Here is a 25,329-nt window from a genome sequence, read left to right as displayed (position 1 = left end):
TACGATCGATTTTCTGTCAATAAATTGGACACCACAGAAGGAATAAATCTCTTTCACTCTCTCTCTTTTTTTTTTTTGAGGAAGATTAGCCCTGAGCTAACATCTGCTGCCAATCCTCCTCTTTTTGCTGAGGAAGATTGGCCCTGAGCTAACATCTGTGCCGATCTTCCTCTATTTTATATGTGGGACGCCTACTACAGCATGGCTTGCCAAGCGGTGCCATGTCCCCACCCGGGATTCGAAATGGCAAGCCCTGGGCTTCTGAAGGGGAACGTGAGAACTTAACCGCTGCACCACCAGGCCGGCCCCCAGAATAAATCTCTTGAAGACACAAACTCAAAAACTGACATAAGAATTTTTAAAAATCTGAATAGCCCTTTATCTATTAAAAGAGTTGAATTTGTAATAATTTTTGAGGAAGATTAGCCGTGAGCTAACTGCTGTCAATCCTCCTCTTTTTGCTGAGGAAGGCTGGCCCTGAGCTAACTTCCATGCCCATCTTCCTCTACTTTATATGTGGGATGCCTACCATAGCATGGTGTGCCAAGTGGTGCCATGTCTGCACCCAGGATCTGAACCGGCGAACCCCAGGCCGCCGAGAAGTGGAACATGTGCACTTAACTGCTGTGCCACCGGGCTGGCCCCTGCAATAATTTTTTTCACAAAGAAAATACCAAGCCTAGGTTATTTCACTAGTAAAATCTACTCTAAGGAAGAATAATACCATGCTACAAACTCTCTCAAAATAAATAAAGATTCTATTTCTGGAAGCCAGAGTAACTCTGATACCAAAACTTGTCAAAGACATGACAAGAAAAAATTTACAAATCAGTATTCCTTATGAACATAGATGCAAACATCCTTAATAAAATATTAGCAATTAGGGGCCAGCCGGTGGTGCAGTGGTTAAGTGCACACATTCTGCTTCTCGGCAGCCCAGGGTTCGCCAGTTCGGATCCTGGGTGCGGACATGGCACTGCTTGGCAAAAGCCATGCTGTGGTAGGTGTCCCATGTATAAAGTAGAGGAAGATAGGCATGGATGTTAGCTCAGGGCCAGTCTTCCTCAGCAAAAATAAAAGAAAAAGAGGATTGATAGTAGTTAGCTCAGGGCTAATCTTCCTCAAAAAACAAAAATACGAGCAATTAAATCCAGTAACATATAAACAGATAATAAATCATCACCACATGGGGTTTATCCTGGGAATAAAAGGTGGGTTTGACATTATAAAATCTATCAAGTAATTGACAACATTAACAGAATAAAGAAGAAAAACACATACAATCAATACATGCACAAATTGTCCTGAAGGGCCAAGCCAGTGCATTAAGGCAAGAAAATGAAATAAAAGGCATAATGATTAAAATAGGTAGTCTCTATTTCTAAATAAAATGACTGTTTACCAAGAAAATCCTAAGCCATCCACAAACAACTATTAGAACTAATAAAGGAATTTAGAAAGGTCATAGAATACAAAGTAAATACAGATCTTCCTGGACTTATGATGGGGTTACATCCCAATAAACCCATAGTAAATTGAAAATGGAAGTCGAAAATGCATTTAATATACCTAACCTACAGAACACCATAACTTAGCCTAGGCTTCCTTAAATGAGCTAAGAACACTTACATTACCCTATAGTTGGGCAAAATCATCTAACGCAGAGCCTATTTTACAGTAAAGTATTGACTATCTCATGTAATTTATTGAATACTGTATTGAAAGTGAAAAACAGAATGGTTGCATGGGTACAGAATGGCTGTAAGTTTATTGGTTATTTACCCTCGTGTTCGCAAGGCTGACTGGGAGCTGTGCTCGCTGCCGCTGCCCAGTATCAGGAGAGAGGATCATACACATACAGCTGGCCCAGGAAAAGAGCAAAATTCAAAATTCAAAATATGGTTTCTACTGAATGCATATTGCTTTCACATCTTTGTAAAGTCAAAAAGTTCTAAGTCAAACCATCTTAAGTCGGGACCATCTGTATACAAAAATAAATTTTATTTTTATATATGAGAGAAAACAATTGAAAATGAAAATGTTTTAAACCTTATTTACAATGGTGTCAAAAAACATAAATTACTATGCAATAGATTTAACGAAAGATGTGCAAGACCTTATGAGGAAAACTACAAAACATAGTTGAGAGATAAAAGAACACATAAGTAAATGAAGATATATACCATGTTTATAAATTGGAAAATTCAATATTGTTAATTTATCAGTTCTCCCTCAATTGATCTATAGATTCAACACAATAGCAATCATAAGCCCAGCATGTTTTTCTGTAGAAATTAACAAATAATTCTAAAATTTATATGGAAATGCAAAGCACTTAGAGTATCCAAAGAACTCTTGAAAAAAGGATCAAAGTTGAAGGAACTTACACTACCCATGTCCAAGACCATACATTACAGTAATTAAGTCAATGTGGTACTAACATAGGGTTGACAAATAGATCAATGAAAGAAAATAGAGTCTATAAATACACTACAAATACACACCATAACCCCCAAATTATTTTCAGATTGTAGATCTAAATGTAAAGACCAAAGCCATATGGCTTTTAGAAGAAACCACAAGAAAATATCTTCTTGAGTTGAAGTAGGCAAAGATTTCTAAGACAGGACAAGAATACAATAACCATAAAGAAAAAAATTGAAAAGTTAGAATTCATCAAAATGAAAATCTTGTACTCATCCAAAACACCACTAAAAAAGTACCAGGAAAACCACAGACTGAGAAAATATTTGTAAAACTTATCTGATAAATGACTACCACTTGAGAATAAAAAGATAAATAACCAATTAAAAACCAGGCAAAGGATATGAATAGGCACTTTGCTAAGGAGGATAGAGAAGTGGTCACTAAGCACATGAAAACATGCTCTACATAATCAATGACCAGAAAATGAAAATGAAAATTACATTGAGACACCATTATACATCCACCAGAAGAAGATTGAAAACATCAAATGTTGCCAAGGATGTCGAACAAACAGAACTCTCCTACATTGTTGGTGGGAGTGTGATAGTGTACAATCACTTTGGAAAAACATCTGACAGTTTTTTTAAAAACTAAACTCACACCCACCCTACTGCCCAGCAATTCCGCCCCTAAGTTTTTACTCAAGAAAAATGAAACTATATGCTCATAAAAAGAGTCGCACACAAATATTCACAGCAGCTTATTCATAACAACTTAAAACTAGAAACAACCCAGGTGTCCATCAGTAGTAGAATAGAAAAACAAACTGGTTATTACAATGGAATACTGCTCAGCAATAAAAAGGAGTAAACTAGTGATACATGCAATAACATGGATGGATCTCAAAAACAGGCTTAAAGAAGCCTTGCGCAAAAGAGTAAATATGACATGATTTCATTTATATGAAGTTCTGCAACAGGCAAAACTAATCTATGGTAAGAAAAAAAATCAGAACAGTGGTTACCTCTTGGAAGAAGTAGGTAGAAGCAGCTATTGACTGGGTAGGACTATGAGGACTATGAGAATTTTGGAGGTAATGGCAATGTTCTATATCTCAACAGGTTTTTACAGGTGTATGCGTTTGTCAAAATTCAGGGAAAGTACACTTAAGATTTGTGCATTTCATTGTACATAATCTTAACTCAAAAGAAAAAAGTAAATAAATACTGAACTGTGGTTAATGTTATATATGCTGAAGTATTTAGAGGAAAGTATACTAATGACTACAATTTACTTTGAAATGCATAAAAAAATAGGATAAATTAATGAATGGACAGAGAGATGATTAGATGTAACAAAAAAAAGCACACTAAAATGTTAATAGTAGAATCTTGGTGGTGGGTATAACGTCTCACTGTAAAATTCTTTTAATATTGTTCTATGTTAGAAAAATTTCAAAGTAAGATGTTGGAAAAATATACAAACAATAAACAGTTTTAAAAAGCACATTCAATTTTTTCAAGAAAAAATTTTAACAAAATTTAGTTTGCATTTTGGGAGCATAAGAAAACTTTTTGTACTTACAGAAAAATTAGTGTATGATACATGACCAAGTTAAAGAGCAAAAATGTTTCCCAACACTAAAAAAGAATAATAAAAATCTATGGAAAGATCCTTGGCTTTTGACCAAGAAAGAACACAGATTTTTCTGGCCTCTTTTGAGTTTATTTACATTGTTATAATTTGTTTTTAGCATGATAATTCCAAATATTCGATGATTATAAATGATTATAATGTAATGTCCATATACCCCAAGGAAGTCTCAAAAACGCTGAAATATTATTTGGATTTATATCCTTTCTAGGACTTTTGTACTTGCTAAAGAGAATTAGGTTTTTAAAAATTATTTCTGATCATCTGTACTAACATATAAACTTTATTACAAGGAAACTAAAATGTGAGATTTGCTTAGTACTATAAGCACTTTCCTGCTTTGATTTGCAAACACTAATTTTTACTAGTATGTGTATGAATGTATGTGTGTGTTTGTATGTATTTATATATTCTTTTATATTTGCAAAGCTCTCAAGCATGATGAATGCTCTGCCAGGTTATACATTACCTCCAGTATAGGGTTTCCAGTTATAATACTTTCCACGGAAAGGCATATTGTCAAAGTCTGCACACTGTTTCTCTCGAAAATCTCGGGCCCCCAAAGGACATGGCTAAAATAAAATAAAATCATAAATGGTACGATTGTTGAAAAATACCAAAACCAAGGGACAATGTCCCTAAAATTAAAATTGCCTGAACTCCATCACATTAGCTCACTGCCTTACTCTCTGGCTATAATTCTGGCATTTGCTTTACTGTTTTAACAACCAGTATTCAGACTGAAGTGTCTGAATTGTAATCTCAGTCACAGAAGAAATAACTGAAGTAATTTAAACAAAGTTAAGTGTTAGACAGTTTCCATATAAATTTTCACTTAGATGCATGTCATAGTCCACTTTGCAATCAATCCGTCAGGTATCTCCTAATAAACATACATAAAAACTTGGTGAAAAAAAGTAAAACATAAAATCCTTTTTGGTTAACAGTATTTGAGGTCCAGCTGCCACAGCTACTCTTGCCTCTTTACTTAAGGAATCAAGAGGCAGATTTGTAACATGACATTCAGCACTATTAATTGTGGTTTGGATCCCTCCTCCTATAACTGTTTACTGTCTAGGTCTGACAAAAAACATATTTTAAGACATGGAATGAACTGGGCAAAATGCTAGGCCTCAAGTCTAAACACCTTCAAATTCAAGGAATTTGGACTTATTAAGATTTATGTTTAATCTATTAACATCATAGAAAATAAAATACTAAAATTGGTTCAAAACATGTACATGTGTAGGGTGAGGGGAGAGAAGGATGTTGAGAGGGTGAAGAGAGGATTATTTGTTTTTAAAAGATTGGAATGCTTCTTCTACCTGAATTTTTTAACGTGGAAAATCTTGCCAATCTAGCTAGGTCTAGATTCCAAATACTAGAGAACTATCCTAAATTAAATCTTTAACTTCACAAAGAATTAAAAGTATAATCTCACAGTGTTTGAGCAGTATGACCTAATTTGACCTATCTTTTAGAGTTCTGCAGCTGGAGCACTTAAAAAACAAAGTTACTGCTTTTGAAACACTGACTGAGAAAACATTCCCTTTAAATATGGAAGAACAAGTCAATAATAAAATTCTTAATTGTGACTAAACGATGAGTATGTTACAGACATTCTCAGAGATCACTTTGAAGACTTGTTGCTACCCTCCCTTGGATCTCTACATTAACTTGATACAGTTCTCTAAGGTCAGTACATTGGAAACAGTCCCTTGAAGCATGTGTAAAAATAATAGACCACAATGTACAAATCATTGCTTGGTCATCATTACTTCCTGTATACTGTGGTTCAAATTTCTACCATATCAAGTCCAAAGCCTCAGATTCTGAAAATAGTGGCAGCAGGTATACACTCTGTTATGAGCCCTGCATTTAAAAATATTTTCTGCATATTAAAATATGACACTGCAACCACAAACCTAACGATTCTGCTTGTCAAACTACCATTCTTGCTTGCCTTTGAAGAAAATGAAAAATAAATATTTACCATAGGCTACATAGTGCATCATGCTGGGAGGATATGTTTCCAGGGTCTTTTGCTTCATGGTGTGCTAATCTTTGGATGGAAAGAATGCTTTCCTTTTCTAGCCATTTTCAGGGAATCCCACATGAGGACTAAAGATGTCAGTGGGTTTGCCATTGTAGCAAGACTAGTTTTTAAGCAAATATCATCAATTTAAAAAAATACAAGTAACTTGAACACTAGCTACAAGTTTTCACATAATAACTAAGTACTTGTAAAGCACCGACCACCTAAAAGTTTATCTAAGCATGGCTTTCAATCTAGTTGGAGAAACATCATACAGATGAAAAACTACAGTCCTACTTCCGGCAATATGTCTATGACAGCGTGTTACAGATTGTCTATAGGTGCTATATATAGATGAAAGATCAATGTGTCTTGTGATTAGCTAAGAAAATATTTGTTGAGGAAGAAAATCTTGAGTGGATTATAAGAAGTATAATAAAAGTATTATAAATACTTATTCTTTGTAATATTATAAAGTATTATAGGAATTGAGCTGGTTAAGAAAGAAAAAGGACTTCTGGGGGAAAAACTATTAAGAATGAAGTCAAGTAAAGCTATGGAGACAGCAAGGAAAAGGTCATATGTTGGGAACAGTTGGATAAAGGCCATTTTAGATGAAAGAAAGGAACTGTATGAAAGCATAAGAGGAGATGACATTTCATAGATAAGCACTGGTACATAAAAAAGCCCTGAATTAACAAACTAAAGCATCATGAGGGCCATTCACTTAAAAACAAACAAAACAAAACTCCTGTTTTGACTATCTTGTAATGATTTTCCTAAACAGAAAAGACGTAAAAGGTCCAATAGGAGCTTTACTACTGTTTAACGAAGCACTTGGATAATATTTCATAAGGTTTCTGATCTACTCCTTTCCTGTGATAACCACTCCGAGGGTCAGCATAATAAAAATATTAATAATGACAACAGCTACTTAGCATTTACTAAGCACTTAGTAGGTACCTACTCTGTGTCACACTGTTCAGAGGTCTCCAGATGTATTATCTACTTAATCTCTCTCAACACTCCTTTGAGGTAGATAGGATCAATAATCCCATTTTACAACAAAGTAAACTGGGTACAGAAAGGTTGCTTAGCAATAGTATCAGAGAGCAAGAACACCTCCCTCATCTGAGGGGGAGCTTCTTCTGGACACTCTCTAAATGCCACAATAACCGCACAAAGTTTTAGCTCTGTTAAGATGTGCAAAAACCTAATAGGAGAAACTTGGGTTCTAGACCTAGGCCTGTCTTTACCAGCTGCAAGTTTCTCATCTTCTCCAAACTACTTTTTTTCTCATTTATAAAATGAGAGAGCTAAAACTAAGAATTCTGGAGTTAGACAGACTTGGATTCAATTCTATCTCGGCCATTTATTTAATTCATGGCCTTGTGCAATGCAAGCCTCATCTATAAACTGAGGATAATACTAGTATTTACCTTCTAGGTGAGGACTCACATAAACTGTTTAGCTCTGTATCTGGCATACAGCAGCACTCAGTAACTACTAGCAGCTGTGCTGATCTTGGGTCTAGGCATCCTTGGATTCATTCCTCACCCTTCTGCTCTGCTCTGTATTTCAGGGAAACAAACTCTACAAGTTCCATTTCCCAGACTTCTGTGTCAGCTGACTTCTGGTTGGGTTCAGGCAACGGAAGGCACTAGTAGGAGAAGCCAGGGTATTTCTCTGATTTCCTCTCTACCTCAGGCAGTATCTTAGGCAGAAGCAGAATCTTTTTGTGGCTCCAACTTCAGGCAATATCCCCGACTCCCACTCCATCCTATGGTCCCAGCTTCTGCTGTATGATTCCAGCCTCTGGGCTTTGATAAAACTACCTCCTGCCTGTGTCTTCCTGGTAGGAGTGGTGGCATCTTCCTGCTGACACTGATCTATGGGCTTGTCAGCCGCTTCCATCATCCATGTAACCAATGTGTAACAAATTTTTTCATTAAATTCCTTCTATTTAAATATTCAGAGTTGTTTCTATTATTATGGTTGAATCTTTACTGATACAACAATCAGTAATAATAATAGTGATGACGATGATGATGAAGTACTTGAGAGACTGAATAGAGATACATTTTCATGTGTTATTTTTTGCAGTTTATTGGTTAAGGGCAGAAGTTAGCAAACTTTTTCTGTAAAGGGCCACTTGGTAAATATTTTAGGCATTGTGTGCCATACAGTGTCTGTTGCGACCACTCAGCTGTGCCATTATAGTGTGAAAAAAACATAAACAATACATAAATGAATGGTCAGGGTTGTGTTCCAATAAAATTTTATTTACAAAAAGAAGTCAGGGCCAAATTTGGCCCAGGAGGTGCAATTTGCCAGCCCCTGACTTAGGGTGTTAACATAATAGATACATCTGTCTGGCAGAATTTTGCAGTAGAACTAAACTCCATTATTAATTTTTGAGTCAATAGAGAATCATCTACTTTTAAGAACTGATGTTAGAGGTAATATAACCTAATCTGCATAAGATGCTTAAATTTCCTCTACAATTATCCCCAAAGTGTTCCTATAATCTGTGTAAACATCTACAGAAATACCAAATACTTTTCAGACAGCTGCAATTATTATCAGGTTCTTTCTTACTTTCAGCCAAAATCTGCTTCCTATAACCCAGTGTCTTGCTCCTTTCTTCTAGAGTCACACCGAACAAATCTAATCCCTGACTCAAAGGCGTCCAGACCTTGAAGGCTTTCCTATGGGCACATCATAACTTATCATTAGTCTTCTTAAAACCAGGCACCAAGAACCAGCCTTCAGTGTCTTTTCCTTTATTCAGTAAACATACATAAAATGCTTACTATGTGTCACCTATTATCCAGGCTCTGGAGATAAGGCAATAAACAAAACAGATTAGGTCCCTTCTTTCATGGAGCTCACTCTGTTGAAGACGTGAAAGAAGAAAAATAAAGCAAGATACCGAGATTGATAGTGAGGCAGGAGAGAAGTTGTTGTAAATAACATGGTCAGAAAAATTCTCTCTGATAAGGGGGCACACCCGAGCAGAGAGTTAAAAGAAACTGAGGGAGTGACCTATGTACACATCTGTGAAAAGGGCGTTCCAGGAAACAGTAACTGCAAAGGCCCTGAGGCAGGAGTGTGTTTAGGATGTTCATAGGATAGCTTGGAGGATGGAAGGGCTTAAGGCAATTGTAGTAGACTTGGGGACCTGATCCCATGCTTTTCTATTTCTAGACTATATCAAGCTAACGTTCTATTCTTTTGCTTTAAATCCTTCCTTCAGTGAATGCTCTGAATTTGTGTTGATTAGAAAAAAGCTCAGTAGGAGTTGTATATGCTGGTTTCAAAGAATGAGAGCGATTAAGGAAAAGGGTAATTTCTTAAGGAAAATTACATAAAATATATTTTTGTTTTGTTTAGGAATAGTGGAGAGTTTAGGGAGTAATGCTTTTTAAATTACTTGAGGATAATAAGTGCTGACACCATGCAGAAACCCTAACAGAAAACAGTGGGCATAGCAACAAGTTTTTTATGTAAAGCCTGACAGGTTTTCAGCCTCCTAGTGTTAACACTAATCAAGCATCCTCTCCTTCTAAAAAGCGCCTAGCGGGGCCCCACATAAATCCAGAGAGCAAAGTTGCAAATCTCAGCATCTTCTGAGCTTCGTATTTTCAAAGAAATGAAAAAATTAATATTAGCATCTTTATCATCACTTTTTTTTAGAGATCTATGTTAAGTTAGCACATTCTATAGACAATCTTATGCTTCCAATTATACTGAAAGTTTAAAAGCATCTCCCTTTGACTAAACTTAATACTTTTTATCGGTAGATAAATCTAAAAACAGACTAATTCATTGGGGCATAAAAGTTGCTATAGAAAGAAATCTCAGTTTCTGCTGACAACCTTTCCAGTGGCACATCTATTACTGGGGTTCTCATCCCGGTTTTGTCCCAAAGATTAGTGTGACCTCGGCAAGTTCTGGAATCCCCTTATGTCTTCTTTTTTTCATTTGCAAAACACACCCAAAGTACCCTTACTTTTAACACATCCCAAAATGTTTTGCAAAAGAAGAAAATCCTGAAAATACTATATTATGTCTTATAGGAGTAATAAAGAGCAAGAAGCAGGTGGAGAACGACAACTCTTTTTCCCTTTTCTCTTTCCTCTCTTCTCCCTCAAGGAGATGGGCAGGCTGAGGAGATACTAGGATCCTAGGGCCTCAGGGAAAATTGCAAAGCGAGCAAAATTGGCCTTTAGTTCTTCTACCTCCTTTCTCTCTCTCTTTCCCACCTTCCGCTGCTTTTTCCTTTCTTGCTTTTAAGCCAAATGCTCTTTTGCTTCTTCACTATTAGACTAGACCAACCTTCTACACTCCCCAAATCTAATTCTCTTCTTCCTCTCCAGGGTAGCAACATATTCTTAGCCACTTATACCCCATGTATTGAGGGAGCATATTGAAGTTCAGATTCCAACTCCCGCTCTGCTTAGCAAGTAATGCACTTGACATGGGACTGTGAAGAAGGGGCATATTTCTGTTTGTTCACCAAGACAGGCATGTTTTTCTAAATTACGCAAAGATGCCACACAGGCTAACAAAGTCCTTGCTTCCACACCCTCTCTTACAAGTTGCAAACAAAATTCCTGATTTCCTAGATATCAGGTACTGTCAGATTAGCTCATTAAAGTTGAATTTAGTGTTCAATGTACATAATGAATTATCTCAAACCCAGGCTTTGATTCAACCTTCTCATCTTTCCTCCTCCAAATAGTTTCTGATTTTTTTTTGTAGTTTCATTGTACATTTACTTTTAAAGAAAAAGCAAACATAAGTTTGATAAGCCTACATTGTCCAGACAAACTTGAAGCTAGCTGTCATATTTGATACCATAATCTTCTATGCAAGTTTTCAAAATTAAAGCTATTTCTATAGGCCTTATATAGCCTGAATTTAATTAAAATGCCATCTCTCCATAGCATAACCCTTTTCTCTAAGCCTATGAAAATGTTAAGAAACAAACTTTTACTTTGTATTTTTTAAATATTCCTTTTGAGAACAAAATAAACAAGCAAGCTCTAATCTGTATTTAAAAGCTAGTCCTTATTTCTCAAAACATGATGCACACCATAAAATTCATACTAACCTAAAGAAGATTAATGACACTGCTCATGTTATTGCCATATATATAATAAATACTACATATAATATTTATAAGAATAAACTGGTTGATACATATTTGTTTTCTAATTATAACTTGGGACACAGTTATAACACTGTTAGTTAATGGATCAACTCTGTACCTTGTCATCACTTACCCCACACCTCTCCCTGGGGGCAAGGTCTGTAGTTTCAGAATGTTCTCAGCTATCTGGTTCTGCTGCAGGGTAAGGTTAGACTGGAAGTAAGACAATGTCAAAGGTGACCAAACTCTTTCAGAGAAGCTTACCTTGCCACACCCACCTCCCAGGGGCTCCATCTGTTCTAAGAGCATAGCAATCAGTACTCCGAAATTCTATACCTTACTGAATCTCTTCCATGGTACTAGCCTGTTGCTAAGCTTTAGTGACCTCATTTTTAAAATACTTTTAAAAAATACTCGTCCTTTCTCTTTACGAAAGTGATTTGAAGATTTAAGGAGGTTATGTATGACAGTACTTTGTAATCTACAAAACATAAATGTATATAATAATAGCTACACTGTATTGAATACACATTAAGTACTAGGACTAGCACTAGATATTTAACATGTGTTCCTTCTTTTAATTCTCAAACAACCCTGCAAGTTTGATATAATTCTACTCGATGTATAAAGGAGTTCCTGAAATTTAGTGAGGTTAGATGTCTTGCCAAGGTCAAACAGCAACAAGTGTTATAATCAGGATTCAAATTTAAGTCAATTTGAATCCAAAGTCCATACTTTTTTCACTATAATCCTACCTCCAAATATAGGCTACACTCTTCCTGTGTACCACGACCAAGGCAATAACTCTGTTTAATGGCCTTAAGCAATAGATTGAAGAAGAAAAAAATTGGAGAATAGCATGCCCCTCTAGCAAAGCTGACTGAGGAAATACCCAGGTACTACAGAATCTATACTTAAATTTTAGAACAGACCACAGATGACCTGGAAAACCCTTGGACTCCATAATTTTTATAGTTTTGATGCATAAAGGAGGGAAATGAGATGTTTAAGACGCAAGAATAATATGACTTTCCATCCTAGCCAAAGTAGAGCTCACATTTTTAACCAGAATTTCTATCCTAGTCATGTTATCAAGGAAATACACAAATCACAAATAATATGGAATAGGAAAAACACCAGGATTTTCTTGGTTTTGGAAAACAGCTTAGCAACACCAGGAAATTCTTTTTAGTAATGTAGAAAAGTCCTTCTCATAGTAGCTAATATTTCTTCTTTAGGCTTTGATATAAAATTTGGCTTTGGTGCAGACATGGCACTGCTTGGCACACCATGCTGTGGTAGGTGTCCCACATATAAAGCAGAGGAAGATGGGCATGGATGTTAGCTCAGGGCCAGGCTTCCTCAGCAAAGAAGAGGAGGACTGGCAGTAGTTAGCTCAGGGCTAATCTTCCTCAAAAAAAAAAAAAAATTGGCTTATAACATTTATAAAGACATATTTTTACTCTAAAAAAACCAAGTTTTCAAGTAAGGTATTCACAACACTAACCCATAAATTCTGCTACTTAAAATAGTTATACTATGTACACCAATGTTTACCTTCTTAGAACATTTTGCATAATAGTTTTAAGCCACTGGAATGAAAAATTGCTCAGGAAAGCAGAAATACCCAATTAACAGTCAATATTCTTTTATGCCAGTAAAAAGGAGGTTCAATATACATAATAATCAAAAGTATATTTCTGAATAGCTCTTGAGCAAACACTTTCCAGTAGATTGAACACAGATCTAGGTCTTTACTTCTCATAATGGCACTACCCAACCATCATGTCAGCTCCCACCTTAGCACATTTATATAAACTATCAGGACCTTCTCAACCATTTATCTCCATGCCAAGGAGGGGAACTGTGTCCTCAAGCAACGAATCTTGGCATCATGACTTCCATAAAATCTGTTCTCCAAACCTAAGTTCCACAAGGTCATGTCTATTAGATTAGTTTATGGTCCCAAATATTCTATTGTAGTTCCTGGTTTAATGGTGAGACCAAACTTCATCCAATTCTCCTATATGTCTTTAATAAATGCTCCTGGTCTCTCAGTAGCTTCAAGATGAAAAGCATATTAATTTGTTCCTGCTATAGCTATTGTCTTTACCTGCTATTCTGTCCTGGAGAAGATCATGTGGATGTGAAAGAAAGAGTTCTTGTCTAGTTGCTTTTGAAGGATTTGAGGGTGACCAATGGTGATGCAGGGAATAAACGGCTGGTCCAAAACATCCTGATGTAGATAATAAGCCTGAGAGTCTAGCATGTGTATACCCTTGGCCTCTAGGCTGGTTATGTTGCTGTTGAGAGTGGTCAGGTCAATTTTACAGCTGGATACCCTTTTCTGATCTATTTTAATATCTTGAAAGATTGAGATTTTTTTTCTTTATAAGTTGCCTCTTCTATCTCTGTGGAGCAAGTCTCAAAGATTCATCACACTCAATAAAGAATCCTGGGGCCCCTGCTGTTTGACTACCTGACATGATCTCATTCTAGGCACTAATTTAAAAATTCTTCCACGATCATCTGAATTTATCCTTTGTATTAACCCTATTTAAGTCTCAAGGAAAGCTCTTGGATCAGAAATGACCAAGTCAAAAATGCTTATGAATTGTTTTCTACTTCTTGACCGTCAAATTGATTCTAACTAATTGGAAAATTTTCTCTCAGATCTTATTTACAGGGTCACTAAATATGATGTGCATAATTTTAAATTATGTAAAACATGCACTAAGGCAGGAGGCTGAACTGATAAAAGACAAGTATACTCTTTTGAATCTCTTAAATTTGGGTAGCTCACACATAACAGACACCTAGGCATTATATAAAAAAAGATAATTTAAACCATTATACATTTAGAAAAAAGTATCAACGTTAAAGGATACATACACAATAGCCCTATAATGCTCCTATAGTAACACACATTCTATGATAACTGGAAAATACTGAAGTCTTGCTTGCATTACTCAATCTTAATTCCAATCAATTCATGATTTGTCATTAAATTCTGTCTTATAATATAGTCTTTATAATACTAGAAAGTTTTAGAATAGATTTTGAAAATAGTTTAAAATATTAGAATTTCTTCTCTAATACGATACATACATTCCTGAAAAATCTTTCTGCAAAATTGCACACTAAAAATGGCATATGGGAAAAATAGCAGTAGAGGCAAACGAGTCAAAGACAGAACACTAACAAAAACAGTAACAATTCTAATAAAATACTAGCACAATTTTTAAAATACATGGTAAATTCCTAACAAAAAAATACTAGAGTAAACATAGGACTTTATCTTAAAAAAAAAAAAAAAGGTGAAATAAGTTAATAAGGAAGGGTTGAGGCTGCTGGGTTATAGAGACAAGAGGCCAATCTACAAAGAACAGGCAGAAACACACAATAGGGAGTTCTATGAGAGAGTATGTGGCCAAACTGAGCCAAAAGAGAAGGTGGGGTGAATGGTCATCACGTCCAGTACAGTCTTCTCTGATGTTCAGCTGTGTTAATGTAGTTTGACTTCAGCTGCTGTATTACTTAGCAGTACAAAATATGGCACAAAATAACTCAATCGCTTATAAGCTAATTTGTGTTACAGAAACAAGGTTGTAACAGAACAGACTATACCAAAACTTTAAATTATCATAGTTTTTCTAGATTTATATTAAAAGAATGGAAATTTAAAATATTTTACCAAGTCAACTCACTACTGAGGAGAACTCTTAGTACAGGAAGAAAATACGGTTAAAATAATAGCTCTGGTATGTAGTCAGTGTTCAATAAATGTTAGCAACAGCTACTGCTGCTGCTGCTGCTGCTACTACTACTACTACTACTACTACTTCTTCTTCTTCTTCCGCAACTGCTACTTCTATCAGTAAAGTTGGAAACTAAAAGAACTCTGAGGCGGACACCTGTGGCATACCCAGTGTCTATTACTCCCTACTTTCTTGCTAACCAAATTCTAATTTTTGTTCAGGAATCTACTTCTCAGGGAAGGTGACCTTAACCCCATTTTAGGGGTATATTTGGGTTAGTCTAAACCAATTATGGTAATCCCATTCATTTTGCCTATGACAGGTTTAAGGGTAGGCATGTGGCCTCATGGCCAATAAAACACGAAGGAAGTTTGCTAAGGGAGCAGGGGAGAAGCTTTGGGAAAACCTTTCCTTATATGTAAGAAAGAGACACTGGAGTGGCTTCTCTTCTCTTCCTCTGAATATTGTCAGGGGAAAAGTACTTTAGGTGCTCTGATGTTCCATTTATATTTTTGAATTCCCCTTTCTCAAAGAATTTGACCTTCAGGCATCTCTCTCACTATCTTCTATGCTCTTTGCTGATTTTAAAATGATAAAAAAACAATCTTATTCAGTAATTTTTTTTAAGATATCTGTCAGAATAACCTATTCTGTCATTACCAAAAATGGAAGTCTCTTACATTTGTTTCTAAAATGATCTAAGATTGATTTGTTTTGAGAATGTTATCTACAACATTTACAATCTTCTTTATAACAATTAGTTTTCTACTGCATAGCTCAACTGTCTAGCTCTGTACTGTCCAATACGGTTGCCACTAGCCACAAGTGGCTATTCAGATTTAAATTAATTAAACTTAAAAATTCTGCTCTTCAGTTGCACTAGCCACATGTCAAGTGCTCAATAGCTACTTTGGCTAGTGGCTACCAGACTGGAGAGTGTACATATAGAACATTTCTATCATTGAAGAAAGTTCTCTTGAACAGCACTGGGCTAGATTATGGTGTTCTGAAAGCTTAAATTTTCATATACTAGATTATATTTTAAAAGGCCCCAGCTTACACAACTTATGCTCAGACAGGTTTACTAACTTGGATAGCATGAAAATAAATTCCAGTGTGGGAAATGAATTGCCTCAAATGCTAAACTAGCAGAGTCAAGTTTAATTTAAAAAAAACATAATTATTTGTATATCTATGATATAGTTATGTTAACTGTATCTGCTTATCATTTGCTAAAAGCTGAAACAGAAGACAAAGATGGTAATAGAAATGTTCAACCCACCAATAGCAAGCTCTACAATATAAGCATCTAACACATATCTCATGGGCAAAATGCAACAAGCCTGAGATGTTGGGCATGTTTTTTTCTTTTCCTGTTACCTATCACACATTATTCATATTATATAGTACTATGTTATTAGGGCCAAAATGTGTGCCCACCCTTACAATTATATAAACAATGGAAATAGATTGGAATTGAGAGGTGAGTTTGGCTTTCTCACTTCTACCTAACACAGTCTGATATACCGTAGGTATTCAATTCTTCTACCCTTGGATAAAACCTCTATTCTTCTAAGATTCATATTATCCATCCAAATCACTATCTGGCTTCATCACTGCTTCCTACTAACCTCATGATAGTCATTTCCCTTCATTTACTGAAGAGTTTGATACCTGGTTCACAGTCTCACTATATACCCCAAGTTCTAACAACATCTTGAGTGACTTCAGCATCCACACGGAAGACTCCTCAAATTCTCTGGCCTTGATTTTCCTTGAACTCCTTTACCTTCACTCAAGGTTAGGCATGCACTTCCATGGCCACACTCCAGATTTGACATCACTGAGAAGAGTCTTACTTCTCATATCTTAAATTCAAATACATTCCATTCTCTGATCCCCTCACCTGCTATCTCCTTCACCTGTTTCTCCTGCAACACTGGTTCTCTGATTTTTACGGATTTTTTTAAGTTAAGTCTTTAATTTTCTCTCTGTTAGGCCTTTTTAGACTCCACTGTCATTCCTAGTGTAGAGCACATGGCTCAGCACTTCAATCATTCTTACTGGTATCCTTAAATTCTATTCTTCTTGATTTGTTTGTTATTATGTTACAATCTTGCCTTTCTGCAACCCATTCTCAGCTAAAGCATAAATCTGAGGCTAAATCTTTCAATGGTTTCTTCATGCCTCAAGATAAAGATCACACTCTTTAACCTCCATGCCTCACACTTAATTTTCCTTCTGCCTAGAACGCTCTCATTGTCACTTTCTTCTTTTCTGGTCAGCTCCTATCTGCCCTTCAGATCTTTAGCATCGTAGGGGAAGAAATTCCTAAATCCCTAATGAGGTTATGTGCCAATTCTCTGTGCTTTTATAACATCCCATATTTATTCTATCATCTCATATCATATCTATCATATCACTTTGTATTGCGATTTTCTATATTTAAGTGGGTTTTCCAGGAAATTATAAGATGGCTTGAGGGCAGAGATTGTCTTTCTTACTCTAGCACAATCTGATATACAGTAGGCACTCGATTATTTGTTGAGTGAAGGATTAAATAATGCTGATAACTTGAAACGATAATTGCAATTGAAGCTACATGTAATTACTTCAAGATGCAGATTTAATGGAATTAAATATGATAAATAAGCTATAGAGTGTGTTAGAAGGTGGTACGGGGGTAATAGAGCAGGGTAAGGAGGAATAGGAGTCCCAGGGTTATAGGGAGCAGGAGGGCTGCAATTTTAAATACAGTATTCAAGCTAGGCCTCATTGAGAAGGTGACAGTTGAGTAAAGGTGAGGTAAGAGAGTTGACCATGTAGATATTTTAGGAGAAGAATATACTAGGCAAAGGGAATAGCCAATGCAAAAGCCTGGCATGTAGAAGGAAGGAGTTCAGAGAAACAACAGAAAGCCAGATTGTATAGGCCTTGCAGGCTGTTATAAGGACTTTGGATTTAAGTAAAATGGGCAGTCATTGAAGGCTTTTGAGTAAAGGATGTGACTCACTCTGCCTCCTATATTGAGGACTGTAGAGAGCAAGAGCATTATTGGGAAATCCAGGGAAAAAGCAGTTTAGAGTAATCCAGTGAAAGATAGAGTGGTAGCAGTGGAAGAAGTGACAAGTAGTCAGATCTATGATTTTGAAGGCAAAGCCAATGGGACTTCCTAAGAGATTGGATATAGGCTGTCAGCCTGAGAGAGAGATCAATAATGACTTGAGGGTTTGGGGCTTGAGCCAGATGGAGTTGACATCTGAGATGGGAAAAACTGCTGGAGGAATAGGTTTATGGAAATATTTTGGAGATAACATTTGGACATGTTAAATATTAGATGTCTGTTAAAAATCTAATCAGTGGTAAGAATCAGTGGAATGCATGGAAGAAGTCTGGGGCGAAATTATAAATTTGGGAGTCAAATGACATATGAATGGTATCAAAAGTAATAAAACTGGATGAGATCACCAAGGAAATGAACACTGGTAGGCAGAGGAAAAAAGCCAAGAACTAAGTCCTGGGCACTCTAACATTAAAATGTCAGAGAAAAGAGTAGGCACCAGCAAAGGAGAATGAGAAAAAGTAAGTAGTAATAAAAAAGGACAACCAAAAAGTTGCAGTGTCATGGAAGCCTAGTGAAGATCATGTAATATAAACACTCAGAATTGACTATTGGATTTAGCAACATGGAAGTCATCTGTGACTTGACAAGAGCATTTTAAGTGGAATGATGGGGGCAAAAACCTGACAGGTACAGTTTTAGGAAAAAATGAGGAGATTGGATACAGTGAGTATAGACAATTATTTTGAGGAATTTTGTTTCAAAAGGAGGAAAGAAATAGGAAACTAACTGGCAGGTTTTTTATTTTTGTTTTCTCATGACAGTAGAAATAACAGCATGTTTATATGCTTACAGAAAAATCCAGAAGAGAAAAATCATCTACATATTTATGGAATAACTAAGAATTAAGAGAAGCATAGGGTTGGAGAGCATGAGAGTGAAGAATAGTGAGTAACAGTCTGATGATATGAAATTAAAAGCTGTGGCTTTTAGAGAGGAGGGAGGAAGAATTATCTGGAAGATAAAAGAAGATAGTCAATCCACTTCCAGGCCCAGACATTCAAGAGCTTGGGGGAAAACACAAGTCCCCAACTTTATAGGGCTACAGAAGAAGCAGTATCTTCAGAGGAGAGCCAGTTTCCATTAGAACAAGAAAGTGAAGGGAAGGAAAATTCAGAGATGTCAGGATATAAGGTTACTGATGAGGGATCATGAATTTCTGAGGGCACCGAAAAGTTTCAGTAGTTGGGCAGGGATAGGAAATGGAAGAGGGGATACGTAGAGCTTTCTGGGATTGGATGGCAAGAGATAAGGAATAATGTGGGGGTCTAGGGCTTCTTGCAGTGACAAACATAAAATGGGGTAAAGGGCATAATAAGATTAATCCTGTTGGACTCAAGAAAGATAATGGTGGCAAAGTTGTGGTGGGGGGGCCAGGGCAGTTCAGGATGTGTGTGGCTCTTTTGATTCCTGTTGGGGGAGAGTGTATTTGTTCCTAGTGCTGGAGCTTCCTCTTGACTCTTGTTGATGGAATTGATGGACCTAAGACAAGTCCATTCATTATTAACAATTTAAAAAATTCATATGACCCCACACACATGGATTTCTGATCAAATAGCTTACAATTTAAAAAACTTCCCTGCTCTAGGGGAAATGTAAGCTAATTTTTCATAGGAGAGTTTGGTTTTACTTACATCTGTGTTACAGGAGCGATACCGTTTCCTTTCCCCAAGGCAATATTTTCCACCTCCTGAAGGTCTGAAAACACATTTTGTTTAACATGTGAATATATTTATCCACATAAAGAGTACATATATTGCTTGATGAAAACATATTAGCATTTACTTTAAGAAAATATAAATTTTGACATTTTATTAGTTATTAAAATAATAACCACATTGGCAATTGTCAGCAATAATGCTTATGGTTGTTGAACACAAGAATTAAGGCAATTTGAGTAAGTTTACAACACTCAATTGTCATGATTTATATTCTTAAAAAAATGCAATTAAATCAATGAGTTTTCTAATTATCATAGTAAACAGGTGCTCAGTCCATCACAATGAGTTTAAAAATCACTTATTTATAATGAAAAGTTTGAATCATATTCAACAAACTCATAATCTGATGCTATATGTTCACCGAGTAGGAAACAAAAAGTTTGCCCTTTTTTCCAGACTGGAAACAAGGAGGGGACACTAAATAACTCTGGAAATAGCTTCAGTTCAAAGTAAATAATGCAGAAATGAATTTCTATCTCATTTCAAATATTACATGAAGTTTTAAAAAATTAAATCTAAACATCAGATGAGTTTGCCTTTTTAATACTTTATATTACACTCAAATTAATGAAAAAGTAAAATGTCAAATACTTGATTTACATAAATTAATTTTTGAAATATTTAACATTAGGGAAAGCCATATGCTATTATTTGGGCATGCTATTTTTGAATGGAAAAACCAACTTGTTCTTTAAAAGAGGTCCAAGTTATTCTCTTAAGTATCTGAATATATTATTTATTATAGGGTTTTATACTTTTGGTTACGAATTTACAATAACCTGCAGTTGAACTTAGGTTAATTATTCTGTACTTGCTCAAAAAAGATGAAGTCTAAATTATAATTTGGGCTCACTGGTTATCAATGGAATAATTAAGGTTACATTTTGAATATACTTTGAATGCCAGTGAATGCTGACTCTAAATAAGGAAAAGAAATGGCCCATCTTAAGCCAGTTTGGGAGAAATGGGTTGGTAGACAAAAACAAGGTAGTAGGGATGGTGGTAGCATGACTGGTTTATGAGCGGGTGACAGTGAGCTGTTTAGCAGGTGGGTAATAATAGACAGAAAGTGGGAGAATGAAAACAGAGAACTAATATAAAGGGAAACAATTTCAAGCTAAAAAGAGAGAGAAGATAGAGACATTTAGAGACAGGAACCAAAGAGGGGGATCCTGAATGAAAATGAGAAAAACTAAAAAGCACAAATTGACCGTCTTTTACCCCAGAAGGGGGAAAAAGCAGAAGTGACATCATAACATCATTCTGCACCAAATATTTCTCCGGAAAGAAGGTCCTGAACCTGAGCTTTAGACAAAAATGGGAGCACTTGACATGCAGCAGCTAAGGAGCAGTCTAGTCTTTGGGAGGGCAGAAAAGGCCAACTAGAGGACCAGTCCACCTGTAATGGGCACTAGTGGGAGGCAGAAGCAATACAGCTAGCAAAGAATACTGATGGGGCTGGCTTCATGCCAGGCAGACTCTGCCTGGAGAAAAAGAGTGGTGGGAGAGGAACAGCCTGACCTGCATAAAATAGTCACGGGGAGAAAAGTGGTGGCAGCTCTGGAAGATGATTAATGGGGGCATGAGAATGGAAACTATTTTAACACATGGGCAGTATTCTTTTCATTGTGATTTGTGATGCGAATCAAGGCATTTCAACCCTTGAAGTGCTCTCATTGGTCCTTTTAATACTAATGTAGCAGTAATAATTTTATGTGACACGTGAAAAGATCTTAGGTTTCCTGGGAATAATGGTAATGTAGCTAAGACCAGACCTGGATTCATCCATAATTCAGTAGTTTTTGGAGGAGGAAATCTATCTGATTATTACTAGATTAAAAGTCTGTCTATACCTGGGATAGATACACAATGCTTTTCTTTTTCTTTTTCTTTTATTTTTAGTTACATAGTAAGGGGAAAGGAAGAAAAGGAAAGTCTGTCTAACAAGGCTCCTCCACTTTCCTGTGTCTATTGCTGTTCTGAAGACAAGAACTTGGCTCACTAGTGAAACGTTTTTACAGATAACATGTGAAACCACAGCTTTGAATCATTTCCAATGGTGTCTTTTTGTTGGCTCCGGCTTACTTTAGCTACTTACGCTGGACTGTCACAGTGTCTTAGGGATGAGGAGACGCCTCCCCCGCAGGTCCTGCTGCACTCTCCCCATAGTGACCAGGGACCCCAGCCCCCATCTATGCTCTGGGGCCAAGTGCCAAAAGGAACACAATCTCCCTGATAACACCACTGCAAGATTTCACAGAAAACACAGAATTAGCTTTTAGGCAGATAGAGCTATCAGGATAGAAATACATAAGGGTCAGGCAATGACCAATTATAGGCATTAGCATTCTCCCAATAGATAACAGGCTGAGAGAGTTCTTTACTGTGTTTAGAAATTGGTGAAGGTGCATGTGATTTGCAAATTATCTTTGTCGAGGCAATGATTTATAAATCGCTAACACGTACCAGGAGTCTAAAAATCTTGACTTTACTTCTTTTCCTTATTTCTCCTACTCCAGACTTTTAGTGTTTCTCATTATAGAGGCCTCAAAAGTCTTTTTCAGATATTTTAGTATTAAAAATTTTTTTCTTTATATTCCACTATTATTAGACTCATGGAATGATAACGCAACATGGAAAGTTCCCCAGTAAGGAATTTTTATGATGGTAATTGCTTTTTCTTTAAAAAAAAAAAAAAAAAAAAAGGCCGGTTGAGGCTACAATAGTAAAAGAATGTGTTGTGGCATTTCATCTACACGAGTACTGCAGACATAATAAAAGTAATGCCAAGACACCAGGGACCGGGTACAAAAAAACCCTTATATACACTGACTAGCCATGTGTATAGCCCCTGCATGAACATGTGTACTGGAATTCTTCTCAGCTTTACTCTCTGCAATAAACCACACATACTGCACATAAGTAGAAAGCCAGGAATAATTTATCGAGATGCAGACATCAAATAATCAGCTCATAACTCTAACATGATAAATCTTATTTGCAGAGTATGGTAAAAATGAAAACCTTTTTTTTTAAACCAAGCATTTCTAGGCTTTATTGGTGCATTTTTCTGAATTATCAAACTTTGACAAACCATACTGATGCTCTGAAAGTCATTTGTTTATATGGATAACAAAACGGAAGATTATTACAGTTGAATAACTGTCAGCAATGTTGGATTGTAAATAAAAATGCAAACTTATATTAAAATGTGAAGGGATTATGACATGTTATGCCTAGAAAGTAACGTTTGTTATATTAATCCTCTATATCTGGAATTCTTTCATGGTTCACCTTTTTCATTGCTACCATCCTAGACCAAACTGGTAAATGGAATAGCTTCTTACCTGGTTCCCCTGCCTCAACTTTTTTCTACCTATAATCAATCTATCTACCTATAATCAATCTATTCTCCAGTGAGAATTCAGAGCGACCTTTTAAAAACATATTATCACATCATGTCACTTTTTTGCTTAAAACACTGTGGTGGTTTCCTACTTCCCTTAACTCTGGTCAGCAGTGGCCTCTGTGATCTAGCCCTTGCCTTATTTTCCAGGCTTATTCTCTCTTTCACAGATTGCTCCAGATACAGGCCTTCTTTCTTTTCCTTAATACACTAAGCTTGTGCCGTCCATATGGCATTTGCATTTGCTGGTCCTTCTGGGAATATTCTTCTCTCAGTTCCTTATATTGCTGTCTTCTCATCATTCGGTCTCAGGTCAAGTGTCATTTCACAGAGATGACCACCCTTGTTCTGAAGTGGTACCTCACCATCCCTTCCTGCCCTCCCCTCCCCCGACTCTAAGATGTAATAGTGGTTACATCACCCTGTTTTAGTTTCCTCTTTCCACTTAACACTACTTTAAATTATCCTGTTTATTTTTCAAATTATTTCTTTATTTCTTTGTTTGTCTCCTCTCATTAGTATGTAAAAGCTTAAGAGCCACATGTGGCTATTTAAATTAAACTCAATTAAAATTAAAAATTCTGTTCCTCAGACCCACTAGCCACATTTAAAGGATTCCATAGCCACATGAGGCTAGTGGTAACTATGTTGGACAGAACAGACATAGAACATTTCTATCATCACAGAATGTTCTACTGGAAATACTGAATGTCTAGAACAGTACCTAGCATGTAGTAGATATGCAACAAAAATTTATTGCATGGATGAATACGTTAGTTAAGTTACAGAATTCTGTGTCCTGTTTTGGTTACTACATGTTGGGAAGGAACTGGAAATGCTGGTGGGTAAAGAAAGTCAAATTCATCTTTGTTGCCCTTGTAGGTGGCACTCAGTGAATGTGTCAGTAGTTGTAACAACATAAAGGAGTCTTTTAGAGAACTGCTGAACAATTATCATTTGTCCATAGAAAACTAGGCAAGAGGAAGTCAAAATTTGGTTGGGTATAAGACAGAACATTCTGACCCTAAATCTCATAAATATTAAAGTAGGACATTAAGAAAGAATTATGAGTTTGGGGCAATGAGAATTACCATGAAGAAAAAAATCATCTGTCCAAAATTATGAAGCAGAGGTAGTTGGCTGAACTGATAATATAGTATCAATGCTGGGGGCAGGGCTGCTGATAATGTACACTTGAGTGGGAAAGAATGTTCCAGCTGCCAGTTTATGACTTACCTAACTGACCTGGAAGAACAATCATTGTATAATGATATACCAATTGTGTTAGACCTTCACCCACATATATAAAAGTCACAATACTGGGTCAAATAATCCCCAGTTTTACATTTTTGTTGCTACAAGTAGCTGTGTGTAAGAATATTTATCTCTGTGCTTATTTCCCTATGAGAATAACTGAGTAATGTAGTTCTGACCAGCAATTACTGATTTTTTCCCATAGTTTCAATTAACGACAACTAACACTCTAAAAAATTCCAAATCTTAAAATTTGCATATTTGTTCAAGTTGGAGATTTAGCATTATTGATTTCAAATAACATTAAAGCTTGATTTTACATTTATTTTATATAATCACAAAGCTGCATGTAAAGCTCAAAGGACTTCAGAATTAATGCAGTCTAAGCACTTCATTTTTCAGATGAGGAAACCAGAACTTGAAGGAGGCTGACTTGCCCAAGGTCACTCACTGGCAGAAAAGGGATTATCTGCCCAAAAATATACAAAAATCAGTGGAAAAAATCAATTGGAGGTATAGGATTATATATTTTAAAACATTAAAGAATACTCTAATATACTTTGTTTTTATGACATAAAATACAAAATAACACTACAGATTAAAAAAACCCATTTAGCTGCAAGTGTACATCCAATGTTATTTCAGACCTCCTTGAGTATTCCTATAATTGGTAGAGAAAAAATTTCACTTTTTACATTTTTCAGGGGACAAAGGAATTGTGAAGGCCATAAGAATACTGAAAGATGTAGGTTCCGAAGTATTTAATAATATTGTTATACATGTTTCATGGATGCTCACA

The 25,329-nt window shown here is 36.1% G+C and overlaps 1 protein-coding gene across 6 annotated transcripts in view; it reads right to left on the bottom strand.

Moving 5' to 3' along the window:
- Window positions 1-25,329, bottom strand: part of ADAMTS6 (ADAM metallopeptidase with thrombospondin type 1 motif 6) — a 308,400-nt gene that overhangs the window by 69,611 nt on the left and 213,460 nt on the right. For 5 of the 6 annotated variants that reach the window (XR_011530545.1, XR_011530546.1, XR_011530544.1 and 2 more), the window contains exons 12-14: window positions 21,969-22,114; window positions 19,784-19,847; window positions 4,550-4,652 (exon numbers count right to left, since the gene is read on the bottom strand). Coding sequence is in view for 3 of the 6 variants with exons in the window: in XM_070587433.1 (XP_070443534.1) it covers window positions 4,550-4,652; window positions 19,784-19,847; window positions 21,969-22,114 (313 nt within the window). In the remaining 3 variants the exon portion in view is untranslated. The remainder of the gene's footprint in view (window positions 1-4,549; window positions 4,653-19,783; window positions 19,848-21,968; window positions 22,115-25,329) is intronic. The other variant, XM_070587434.1, reaches the window with a different exon arrangement.

Source organism: Equus przewalskii, chromosome 20, assembly GCF_037783145.1.
Source record: "Equus przewalskii isolate Varuska chromosome 20, EquPr2, whole genome shotgun sequence".
Classification (NCBI taxonomy): Eukaryota; Metazoa; Chordata; class Mammalia; order Perissodactyla; family Equidae; genus Equus; species Equus przewalskii.
Note: the sequence above shows the minus strand (reverse complement) of the source record. Positions and strands in the feature narration are given on the sequence as shown.